The sequence below is a fragment of the Ruditapes philippinarum genome, unplaced genomic scaffold (assembly GCF_026571515.1).
Source record: "Ruditapes philippinarum isolate M1 unplaced genomic scaffold, ASM2657151v2 ctg2761_1_1_1_1, whole genome shotgun sequence".
In the NCBI taxonomy this organism is placed as follows: Eukaryota; Metazoa; Mollusca; class Bivalvia; order Venerida; family Veneridae; genus Ruditapes; species Ruditapes philippinarum.
Window position 1 is genome coordinate 17,561 of NW_026855805.1, and position 13,266 is coordinate 30,826.

General features: G+C 34.8%; 1 protein-coding gene across 2 annotated transcripts in view; it reads right to left on the minus strand.

Annotated features, from left to right (window-relative positions):
* The window catches only part of LOC132744425 (centrosomal AT-AC splicing factor-like), a 29,953-nt gene that overhangs the window by 1,824 nt on the left and 14,863 nt on the right, over positions 1–13,266 (minus strand). For both annotated transcript variants that reach the window (XM_060733134.1, XM_060733133.1), the window contains exons 2-8: positions 11,731–11,894; positions 9,937–10,035; positions 9,542–9,608; positions 8,771–8,809; positions 7,550–7,777; positions 6,602–6,728; positions 1,626–1,758 (exon numbers count right to left, since the gene is read on the minus strand). In XM_060733134.1, coding sequence (XP_060589117.1) covers positions 1,626–1,758; positions 6,602–6,728; positions 7,550–7,777; positions 8,771–8,809; positions 9,542–9,608; positions 9,937–10,035; positions 11,731–11,849 — 812 coding nt within the window. In that variant the 5' untranslated portion in view covers positions 11,850–11,894. The remainder of the gene's footprint in view (positions 1–1,625; positions 1,759–6,601; positions 6,729–7,549; positions 7,778–8,770; positions 8,810–9,541; positions 9,609–9,936; positions 10,036–11,730; positions 11,895–13,266) is intronic.

A 13,266-nucleotide genomic window follows, 5' to 3' on the forward strand; every position in this document is an offset into this window, starting at 1 on the left:
CATTCTTGTGTGCTGCATCCCTCCTTAGTAAAATCTATCCACCTATGAAGTTTCAAGTTGATACCTCAAATACTTTTTGAGAAAAAAATTGAATTGAAAAATTAAGTATGAAAAATAACAAAGGGCAATAACTCAAAAATTATAAAAGGTACAGTTATCATTCTTGTGCAGTGCACACCTCCTGAGTGAGATCTATGCACCTATGAAGTTTCATTTTGATATCTCAAAGGCTTTTTGAGTTATGCTCTGGACAAAAATTAATTTTGAAAAATAACAAAGGGCAATAACTCAAAAATAATGCAGGGTAGAGTTATCATTCATTAGCACTGCACTCCTCCTCAATGAGATCCATCCACCTATGAAGTTTCAAGTTGATACCTCAAATACTTTTTGAGATAAGCTCTGGACAAAATAGCATGAAAAAAACAACAAAGGGCAATAACTCAAAAATTGTATAGGGAAGAGTTATCATTCTTGTGCACAACATTCCTCCTCAATAAGATCTATCCTTCTATGACATTTCATGTTGATATCTCAAACACTTTTTGAGTTATGCTCCACTCAGGTGAAAAATTAGGTATGAAAAATAACAAAGGGCAATTACTCAAAAATTATGAAAGGAAGAGTTATCATTCTTGTGCACTGCACACCTCCTGAGTGAGATCTATGCACCTATGAAGTTTCATGTTAATATCTCATAGGCTTTTGGAGTTATGCTCTGGACAAAAATCAATTTTGAAAAATAACAAAGGGCAATAACTCAAAAATCATGCAAGGTAGAGTTATCATTCTTGTGCACTGCACTCCTCCTCAATGAGGTCTATCCACCTATGAAGTTTCAAGTTGATAACTCAAATACTTTTAGAGATATGCTCCGGGCAAAAATTTCGGACGGAAGGACGGACGGACGGAAGGTCGGACGGACGGACGGAGACTATTTCTATATCCTCCGCCGAAAATTTTCGGCGGGGGATAAAAATGAACAAAGGACAATAACTCCAAAATTAGGCAAGGCACAGTTACAGTTCTTGTGCACTGCACACCTTCTCAATGAGATCTTTCACTTACAAAGTTTTATGTTGATACCTCTTGTTGTTTCAAAGTTATGTCATGACGGATGGACGGACGGACAAGGCGGCCACTATATGCTCCCCGGAAATTTTTCAGGGAGCATAATTACTGATACTATAAACTATGAAACTCAATAACCTGTGTCAAATACTAGAGAAAACATGACATTATGTAAATGTTGTGATGCATGTGATATATATGATAATTGACCTGTCAATGGTTTTCTATATTGATGCTTCACAATGCAATGAATCAGCCATCATAACTTCAAGTGATATTTGACAAGAAGGAGTCAGTTACTTGTGTGAAATAGGTAAGTATTGGTACAAAATTCATGAAACTCTTCACATATGTATTGTCACTATTGTATACATACACAACAAGTAATACTATTTAGATTAAACAAACGGGCAATAAAACTCTTTTCAAGAAAATTTAAGGGAAAAGTGTTTTATTGTATCAGATTTAATTAAATGCTAATGTAATTAGCAGAATAAATATGTTTATAACACTAACTGTATTTTAAATTCATTAAATGAAAAAAACTCTTATACTTTGACTGAAGTCTTCTCCCTTTACTCCAAACTCTTCCAAATGAAGGTAGCCAGTCATGTGACCTAGTGGTTGTATGATCAAAACTAGCTCCAACTCTGTTAGCAGGAAGCTTGGCCTTCTTCTCTTGCTCCACTAAAAAGAAATAAACAGTAATGATATATCACTGTCTTTATAGGTCATTTTTTACATATTATAATAACATAATTGTAATAAACTAGAACTGCCACTATCATGGCTTGAATACCCCCGCATACCACTTTGTCAGAATCAACAGTGGCCATTTAGAACTCAAGGACAACCTCCCTGCCAAATCTGAGGTTACTAAGCCAGTGCATTGCTAAGTTATGTATTCTACATGCTTCAAATGTGAAAATGTCAAAATCAATACACTCTGGACAGGCATTCTGAAGCAATTGAGGGGAAAAGCTTTATTTTGACAAGGTCCCTGTGACCTTGACCTTTGACCTGGTGACCTCAAAATCAATACGGATCATTTACTAATCATGACTAACCTTCATGCCAAATATGAAGACTGTGGGTCATAGGAATCTTAAGTTATTGGGCGGACAAGCTTTTTGAAGTCAAGGCCCCTGTGACCTTGACCTTTGACCCGGTGACCTCAAAATCAATAGGGGTCATCTACTAATCATGACTAACCTCCATGCCAAATATGAAGACTGTGGGTCAAAGGAATCTTAAGTTATTGGGCGGACAAGCTTTTTGAAGTCAAGGCCCCTGTGACCTTGACCTTTGACCCGGTGACCTCAAAATCAATAGGGGTCATCTACTAATCATGACTAACCTCCATGCCAAATATGAAGACTGTGGGTCAAAGGAATCTTAAGTTATTGGGCGGACAAGCTTTTTGAAGTCAAGGCCCCTGTGGCCTTGACCTTTGGGCTGGTGACCTCAAAATCGATAGGGGTCATCTACTAATCACGACTAACCTCCATGCAAAATATGAAGACTGTGGGTCATAGGAATCTTAAGTTATTGGGCGGACAAGCTTTTTGAAGTCAAGGCCCCTGTGACCTTGACCTTTGACCCAGTGACCTCAAAATCGATAGGGGTCATCTACTAATCACGACTAACCTCCATGCCAAATATGAAGACTGTGGGTCATATGAATCTTAAGTTATTGGGCGGACAAGCTTTTTGAAGTCAAGGCCCCTGTGACCTTGACCTTTGACCCCAAAATCAATAGGGGTCATCTACTAATCATGACTAACCTCCATGCCAAATATGAAGACTGTGGGTCAAAGGAATCTTAAGTTATTGGGCGGACAAGCTTTTTGAAGTCAAGGCCCCTGTGACCTTGACCTTTGACCTGGTGACCTCAAAATCAATAGGGGTCATCTACTAATCATGACTAACCTCCATGCCAAATATGAAGACTGTGGGTCAAAGGAATCTTAAGTTATTAGGCGGACAAGCTTTTTGAAGTCAAGGCCCCTGTGACCTTGACCTTTGACCTGGTGACCTCAAAATCAATAGGCGTCATCTACTAATCATGACTAACCTCCATGCCAAATATGAAAACTGTGGGTCAAAGGAATCTTAAGTTATTGGGCGGACAAGCTTTTAGAAGTCAAGGCCCCTGTGGCCTGGTGACCTCAAAATCAATAGGGGTCATCTACTAATCACGACTAACCTCCATGCCAAATATGAAGACTGTGGGTCAAAGGAATCTTAAGTTATTGGGCGGAAAAGCTTTAAGAAGTCAAGGCCCCTGTGGCCTTGACCTTTGGCCTGGTGACCTCAAAATCAATAGGGGTCATCTACTAATCACGACTAACCTCCATGCCAAATATGAAGACTGTGGGTCAAAGGAATCTTAAGTTATTGGGCGGACAAGCTTTTTGAAGTCAAGGCCCCTGTGACCTTGATCTTTGACCTGGTGACCTCAAAATCAATAGGGGTCATCTACTAATCATGACTAACCTCCATGCCAAATATGAAGACTGTGGGTCAAAGGAATCTTAAGTTATTGGGCGGACAAGCTTTTTGAAGTCAAGGCCCCTGTGACCTTGACCTTTGAGCTGGTGACATCAAAATCAATAGGGGTCATCTACTAATCATGACTAACCTCCATGCCAAATATGAAGACTGTGGGTCAAAGGAATCTTAAGTTATTGGGCGGACAAGAAAAAACCAACGGACGGCCGGACAGCCGGATGCCGGATGGCCGGACAACCTGATTCCAGTATACCCCCCTTTCAACTTTGTTGTGCGGGGGTATAATGTGCGGGGATATAATAACTATATCTATATCACATCTACACCATATAATGGGTCTAAACCACAGTACCTTAATTAAAAGAAAAAATACACAATTTTTTTACACAAATCTAATTATGTATTACATGTGCAATCAATATTATCTTTCCTTATGTTTCCAAGGACTACACAATTCAAATTTGTAATAACTTAATCAATATACAAAGACTGGGTTTACATATCATTACCTCCCTTTGTCTATAATTGTTTTTGCAACAAAACAAATCAAATTGTGTTGATTTATATGATTTCAGTTCACTTTTAAATTATCTCTTTCTGAATTTCACGAAAAGATATTTTTTTTTTGTAAATTTCACTTTATCTACATTAATTTATGTAAGTGCAAGTTTTCACTTTATCTATATCTATTTGAGGCAATAAAAACATGTTATCAACAACAGCACCGCTAGGCGGAGTATTATATGCCTGAAAGTGATTTTGTTTTTTAGTAAAGATGAAGCATTTGTAAGACATGGGATTAAATAAAGTATTACCTACTTCAACAAACAATCCTCCTTTGAAGTTTGAATATTGTGGGCTAAATGGAACTTAAGTTATGCTGCGGAAACTGTTTTCAGTTTTAAAGTAATAGTGACCTTGACCTTTGACCTTGTGACCCAAAATCAATAGGGGTCTTCTACCCAATATGGATAATCATACTATGAAGTTTGAACACTGTGGGCCAAATGGGACTTAAGTTATGTTTCTGAAACTGTTTTCAGTTTTAAGGTTATAGTGACCTTGATCTTTGACCCCAAAATCAATAGGGGTCTTCTACCCAATATGGACAATCATCCTATGAAGTTTGAATATTGTAGGCCAAATGGAACTGAAGTTATGCTCCAGAAACTGTTTTCAATTTCTAAGTAATAGTGACCTTGACCTTTGACCTTGTGACACCAAAATCAATAGGGGTCCTCTACCCAATATGGACAATCATCCTATTAAGTTTGAATATTGTGGGCAAAATGGAACGTAAGTTATGCTCCCAAAACCAAATTGCTAACAGACAGACGGACGCCAGGGGGTATAACATAGTAATTTATGCACGAAATTCTTTTGGGCACATAAAAATGCATGTTAAACACATATTCCATGCTTTTAAAATTCTCAGAATCCAAATTTTCACTAGAAATGTGTCCATAGGACACGGGTGCCCCCACCGCGCCACTGTTCTGTCAATCTTATGACTCTAGGTCAAATATTTTTTGAAAACTAAAAATCTTTTTACTAAGTAAAGGGCAAGAACTTTACAAATACTGAATAAATCCCCAAGCAAACCCCAAGTTGAAAATTGCAAATTTATACTACTGTAAGTCAAGGGCAATAACTCTAACAAAACTGAAAAAAATCCACATGCAAAGTCCCAGGTTCATAGCTTCACAGTGATGTGAATCATTATTCCTGTAATTTAGTGATGTTGATCATTATTCCTGTAAAGTTGGTCGATTCTAACTCAAGCACTCAAGGAACAAATAACAACATAATGAAACAGTTTTTACTAAGTCAAGGGAAATAACTCTACAAATACTGGATAAATCCACAAGCGAAACCCCAGGAGCAAAACTAAATATGCTGAGCAACCTTCCCATAAGGTTTAATGACTCTATGTCAAATCCTTTTTGAGTTACATGCGACACAAGTTGAAAATTGCAAACATTTTCTAAGTCAAGGGCAATAACTCTAAAAATACTAAATAAATCCAGACGAAAATACCCAGGTGCACAACTACACATGCTGATCAATATTCCTGTAAAGTTTCATGACTCTATGTCAAATCCTTTTTGAGTTACATGCGACACAAGTTGAAAATTGCAAAATTTTACTAAGTCAAGGGCAATAACTCTAAAAATACTAAAAATATCCAGACGAAAATACCCAGGTGCACAACTACACATGCTGATCAACATTCCTGTAAAGTTTCATGACTCTAGGTCAAATACTTTTTGAGTTACATGCGACACAAGTTGAAAATTGCAAACATTTTCTAAGTCAAGGGCAATAACTCTAAAAATACTAAATAAATCCAGACGAAAATACCCAGGTGCACAACTACACATGCTGATCAATATTCCTGTAAAGTTTCATGACTCTATGTCAAATCCTTTTTGAGTTACATGCGACACAAGTTGAAAATTGCAAAATTTTACTAAGTCAAGGGCAATAACTCTAAAAATACTAAAAAAATCCAGACGAAAATACCCAGGTGCACAACTACACATGCTGATCAACATTCCTGTAAAGTTTCATGACTCTAGGTCAAATACTTTTTGAGTTACATGCGACACAAGTTGAAAATTGCAAAATTTTACTAAGTCAAGGGCAATAACTCTAAAAATACTAAAAATATCCAGACGAAAATACCCAGGTGCACAACTACACAACTAAAGATTAACATTCCTGTAAAGTTTCATGACTCTAGGTCAAATACTTTTTGAGTTACATGCGACACAAGTTGAAAATTGCAAAATTTTACTAAGTCAAGGGCAATAACTCCAAAAAATACTAAAAATATCCAGACGAAAATACCCAGGTGCACAACTTCACATGCTGATCAACATTCCTGTAAAGTTTCATGACTCTAGGTCAAATACTTTTTGAGTTACGTGTGACACAAAAGAGAACGGACGGACGGACAAGGGTAAAACTAAATGCCCGCCACTAATGTGGGGGCACAAAAAACATAGTCAATACTTACGATGTTTCTGTATGTCTTTTATTGTTGGGCCAATAACACTGCTCTTACTACTGTCATCATCTGACTGTAACCATGGTGGTAAACCTCCAGAGTGTACATTGCCCTCTTCATTTCCATACTGGGTAGCCTAATATAACATGTACATAACAATAAAATACATGTATAACACACCTTGATTTACTATGATGGTATTTAAATCATTAGAACACTAACATCACTGCTTCAGTAGCATATTTACATATCAAATGCATACATTTGTGTTGAATAAATCAGTTATATACATACAATAGTATAATAACTAAAAGTTCACCAACCTATTACTGTGGAAACTTAAAAATTGATTAGGCAACGGTCTCATATTAAGTGCCACTGTGACTGTATGACCTCAAAATCAATGAGGATCGTCTACTGGCCAAGAGCATTGTCCATACTATGTTAAACAAACTTATATAAGTTTTTTCTTTCTCAAGTTAGTGATTGGATAAAGATTTTACAATGTCACTGTGACCTTGACCTTCAACCTTATGATCTCAGAAGCAATACATCTACTGACCATGCACTACGTCCCTACTAAGTTTAACAAACTATTATGATAAACAAACCCTTATTCTTCTCAAATTATTTATGCGACAAGTATTTAACATAAAGTGACACTGTTACCTTTGATCTATGACCTCAAAATCAATATAGGTCACCCAATGGCTATGGAAACTGTCTCTACTTAATTAAAGACATTAGGGGTCAGTTTTTCTCAAGTTACTTATTGGCCTACAATGGGATTTTTGAAATCCATAAGATCATGTTTTCACATAAAAGCATCTGTTGGAAACATATATTATATCAATCATTCATATTTAATAATATATTTTGTGTAAATAGTTGTTCCCTTGAAGGTTATTTATGTAAACTATTGCTCTTCATAAAACTTATTCTAAATAAATGTCTTACAGGTTTAATATATGCCAGACCCTCTGCTTTTGCTGAATAAGTCATCTTCCTACCAGACACAGTATTTTGTGAGTGGTACCTAGCTTCCTGTTGGGCACTAATTCCGTCCCTTCTTGCAAGACTTGTTCCACTTCCTGTCTGACTGATTCCACTTCCTGTCTGATTGGTTCTACTGAGTGCATTTCCTGGTAAATCTTCTAGACTGGTTGCTTTAATTGCTGAGTCTGACTACATTCAGGAAATTATAGTTGAAACGGTAAAAGTATCAAGGGACAAACGTAACCCTTGAAATAGTCATTGTTTCAATGAAAAAGCCAGGGGACCAAAGTTTGGTACACATATTTTACCAGATGCTTTATTAAAATAATGGATTATTTTTATGTCCAATATCAAATATTTTCCTTAAGATTTACACTACTACAGAAAAATACACACTGAACCCGACATGAATCAAAGTCACACATATTATAAACATTAACAGATTCTTCTTTATATGTTGGTTATTGTATCATAGATTTCTTATAAGCATAACAAATTAGCAATACAATTACAATACTACAGTATCCTCTAAAAATACCTACCATATTGATATCAAATTGAATTTGAAATTATCAATATATGTTCAAAAGTAAGGTAACTCATCAATTGTATTTATTGTATAGAGTTTATGATTATCTAGAACTATTTTTAGTTAATTTTATAATTTATTATAACAGAATCAGGAAAATGATGTGTACTTAGTGTAAGGTCAACTGGCTTTTTCAACTGATACATAGTTTTAAGTCCCCTTCAACCATACACAGAAGTAAAAATTCAAAAACACGCAGACTTCAAGGTATACGACTATGATTATATAGTGTCATTAAAAAAACTGGCAGTTCTTTAAGGAATGACCAGCTTTATTTGACCCGTACTAAGGAGCACAGATTCCCATATATAGTTTGTAAGGTTTTTTTTTATTATATCTAAATAAGACATATTCAGTAAGAATTTTATAGATTTCAATAAATTTCTGCAATAAAATTATTTTACTGAAAAATGAGCATAGTATATCTCTACTTTGATTTACTTTGTTTTGGTTTTTTTGTGTGTTTTTTTTCACTGAAAGTACCGTAAATGAGATGCAAAGGTAAAATATCAATGCAGTGATTACACGTAAAATATCGATGAATAAAGTGGATACAGTCTGTTAGGTGAAGGACTATTTCAAACATCAATTACCAATCTATTCATCCCTTGCAATGATATTTTCTCTGCCACCTGAAATGAAGAGTAACCACATTGACAGTAAAAACATCTTTTCTTTTTAAAATTTATATCCCAACACAATATTGATCAGTTGTGTTATATATTTTTTCAACATATTGACCATGGTTTAACAACAAGAGATGTCAGATGGACACTTGACTGTGAAGTTGACCATTTTTCATCCTTGCATGGCTTTTTTCCTTCTATAGCAGGAGCTGTTTAAGGGCGACTTCCCCAAAAGAAATATTTTTTAAAAGCATAAAGATTTCCCCAAAAATTTGAATTAACATCAAGTTTTTTCCTCCCCTATGTCAAATATACTATATAATTTCCCCCAAAATTAAGGGCAGGGCTGCTTCCCCAACTGGTGAAAAAAGCACTGCCTTGATATGTAATAAAAGTGCCATGATGTAAGCTATCAAAACAAGCTTATGAAAAATAGGTGAATATACTCAATTAATTTCTTACTAGTGCTTGAAATGTTGCTCATAGCAGCACCTATCCAAGGCGCAAATTTACTATTGGATTTTTTAGTGTTGCTGCAACTTAAATCCCAACTAAACAAACATTCATGTATTTAATTATATTATTATTATTATTATTATTATAAATTAATATATTATAATCATATGTCACTGTCAAAACAATAACTCCACTTTCTGTTCCAGGTGGAGCTAATAAAAGTATATCTTATGTTACCATTACAACTGACACATTATTTAGTAATGAACATGTAACTGTTACCTTTTTTCTAGCTAACTCTTGCAACTTCTGCCTCTTTTTAACAGCTAGAAATGCTGCTTTCTTAAATCTGAAAGTAATTAGTAAGCAAGAGAACATGTATGCTATCTAGTACAAACATCATGCTGTTTAGTATTGATATAAATTCATAATTCATGTTAGTTTAAATTAATTCTGTGACAATTTCCATTTTCAGCTTTAACGAATTTAACGATGCTTTTGCCAATGACAATTGCCACTACAAACTCCTGTCTTTTTATGCTAGATATAATCCTGTGTAAACTTTAAGCAATACAAACTTAAATGTCATGACTCTATGTGTTTTATTTCTTCAATCTGAATAATACATCAAAGGTTGGCCAATATTGTGACTTGCTTATGAATAAATTACGTCTTACATGTATAAATCTTCAGCTGACAAAACAAACAACGGCTTTAACTCTTTCTTCATCAAATTGTCCCAGAAAAACTGCTCCATGCCTGCTTTATGATCTTTACTGGAAAATATATTTATACATTTATACGTTAAAACTGTCTATATCTGTTATTCAGGAAAGGTCTAAATTTATAGAATCTGTTAAGCGATTATTCAGGACTTTCTTTCACCTTCAAATGTATATATTGAATTTTTAGAGTACTGCAAGATTTGTTTATTCTCTCTTAACATAACTTGTTGTTTGAAACATATTTTACCCATGCAACCATTACTGCAGATGAAGATCAAGGTCTGCAATGTTTGAATGATATTCAGATAGTTCAATGAATACATGTATTTTAATTTTTTTTTAACAAAAAATGTTGAATGGTTTTGGCCATACTAAAAATTGGACAAGTCATTTATCTGATTATCATATTTTTTATTCAAGGTTAATTTGTAGTTTGATAAATGCTGTACTACACATAACTATATTACAGTCCAGACCGTCATATGTGACTTTCCAAGGGATCTTTAGAAAAAGGTCACATATGACAGGGAGTCTCTTAATACAGTCTCATAGAAAATTAAAATTTAAATACCATCTATCTGTCTATATATCATTGTGACTTAACATATATACTGTATAACTGTGTCTAACCAATTGCAAATACACATAGGTACTTTAAATATTTGATGTAAATAAAATAAGAATCCCTTTCAAGCAAATATAAATTAATCGCATGTATATCATATAAAATTTAATTTAATGTTTTGCATTAGATTTATATTGAATCATTATTGTACAAAATAAACTTAAATTTGATGCATTCAAATCCTTATAATTAATATCATACTTTTAAAAAACATAATTATCCATATCCAAAGGTTTTTCTAGTCTGGTATCAACATTTTTCGTATTATTCATGCAGACATTATCCAGTTTACTCAGTTCATTATGTTAATTACACCTGTGACCTCAATTTTTTAACACACATCAATTGCATCATGCTTACCATATTTGGCAGTACTACTCCAGACACTACGTCACTTGATACCTGTATACATGTTATCCGTGTAAATAAGTTAGAGGTGTGTAGAGTTTGTTTGAGAGTACTGACTACTGGATTATAATTGGACTTAAATATTTTGTCTCTCTGGGTGTTAAAAGAGGTATTATTTATCTGATTAACGGACAATTAAAAGGTGTGAAAGTTGTTTAAATTAGACAAAGCAATGCGTTGGGATCAGACAATTAGGGTCGCTTGTCACATATGACAGGGAGTCGTATAATTCAGACCATTTATATAGGAAAATACGTTGGGAGGACTGAAACAAGGTCGGATAAGATAGGGAGTCGCTGAAATCAGGGGGTCGCTAAGGCAGTCTCGGCTGTATATACAAATTACTGAAAACTTTCAGTTCTGATCTGATTTGTGTAGATTCTACTTTAATAAAAACTCATCTCTATAACAGAGAAATACCAATTTAAACTAGAAAGAATTGTACATATGAGCCGCGTCACAACAAAACCAACATAGTGGGTTTGCGATCAGCATGGATCCAGACCACCCTGCGCATCCCCGCAGTCTGATCAAAATCTATGCTGTTCGCTTACCAACTCTATTACAAGTGGAGAAACTGACAGCGAACAGCATGGATCCTAATCAGACTGCGTGTATGCGCAGGCTGGTCTGGATCCATGCTGGTCGCAAACCCACTATGTTGGTTTTGTTGTGAAGCGGCTCAATTATTATTATTATTCATATATACATACCTTGAAATATGTTCTAACAATCCTGCCCCGACAACTGTACAATTCTCTACAATTTCATGTTTAGCAAACTGTTCCTCGCAGAAGTAGCACCAGAACTTGGCATCAGTTTCAAACATCATATCTTGTACAGTTGGATTAAATAAATTTCTTTTAACTTGTTGTATCTGTAAACAATAAATAAAACTTAATAAATGCTAGAATGTGTCAAGTGCAGGTTATCATTCCCCTCCTCAGTAAAATCTATCCACCTATGAAGTTTCAAGTTGATACCTCAAATACTTTTGAGATAAGCTCCGGAAAAAGAACAAAGGGCAATAACTCAAAAATTATATAGGAAGAGTTATCATTCTTGCGCACAGCATTCCTCCTCAATCAGATCTATCCACCTATGACATGTCATGTTGACATCTCAAACACTTTTGAGTTATGTTCCACTCAGGTGAAAAGTTAAGTATGAAAAATAACAAAGGGCAAAACTCAAAATTTATGAAAGGTAGAGTTATCATTCTTGTGCACTGCACTCCTCCTGAGTGAGATCTATGCACCTATGAAGTTTCATGTTGATATCTCAAAGGCTTTTTGAGTTATGCTCTGGACAAAAATTAATTTTGAAAAATAACAAAGGGCAATAACTCAAAAATTATGCAGGATAGAGTTATCATTCTTGTGCACTGCACTCCTCCTCAATGAGATCCATCCACCTATGAAGTTTCAAGTTGATACCTCAAATACTTTTGAGATAAGCTCCAGACAATATAGTATGAAAAAGAACAAAGGACAATAACTCAAAAATTGTATAGGGAAGAGTTATCATTTTTGTGCACAACATTCCTCCTCAAAAAGATCTAACCACCTATGACATTTCATGTTGACATCTCAAACACTTTTGAGTTATGCTCCACTCAGGTGAAAAATTAAGTATGAAAAATAACAAAGGGCAAAACAAAAACTCAAAAATTATGAAAGGTAGAGTTATCATTCTTGCGCACTGCACACCTCCTGAGTGAGATCTATGCACCTATGAAGTTTCATGTTGATATCTCAAAGGCTTTTTGAGTTATGCTCTGGACAAAAATTAATTTTGAAAAATAACAAAGGGCAATAACTCAAAAATTATGCAGGGTAGAGTTATCATTCTTGTGCTCAATGAGATCCATCCACCTATGAAGTTTCAAGTTGATACCTCAAATACTTTTTGAGATAAGCTCCGGACAAATTAGTATGAAAAAGAACAAAGGGCAATAACTCAAAAATTATATAGCAAAAAGTTATCATTCTTGCGCACAGCATTCCCCCTCAATAAGATCTATCCACCTATGACATTTCATGTTGACATCTCAAACACTTTTGAGTTATGTTCCACTCAGGTGAAAAAATAAGTATGAAAAATAACAAAGGGCAATAATTCAAAAGTTATGAAAGGTAGAGTTATCATTCTTTTGCACTGCACACCTCCTGAGTGAGATCTATGCACCTATGAAGTTTCATGTTGATATCTCAAAGGCTTTTTGAGTGATGCTCTGGACAAAAATTAAT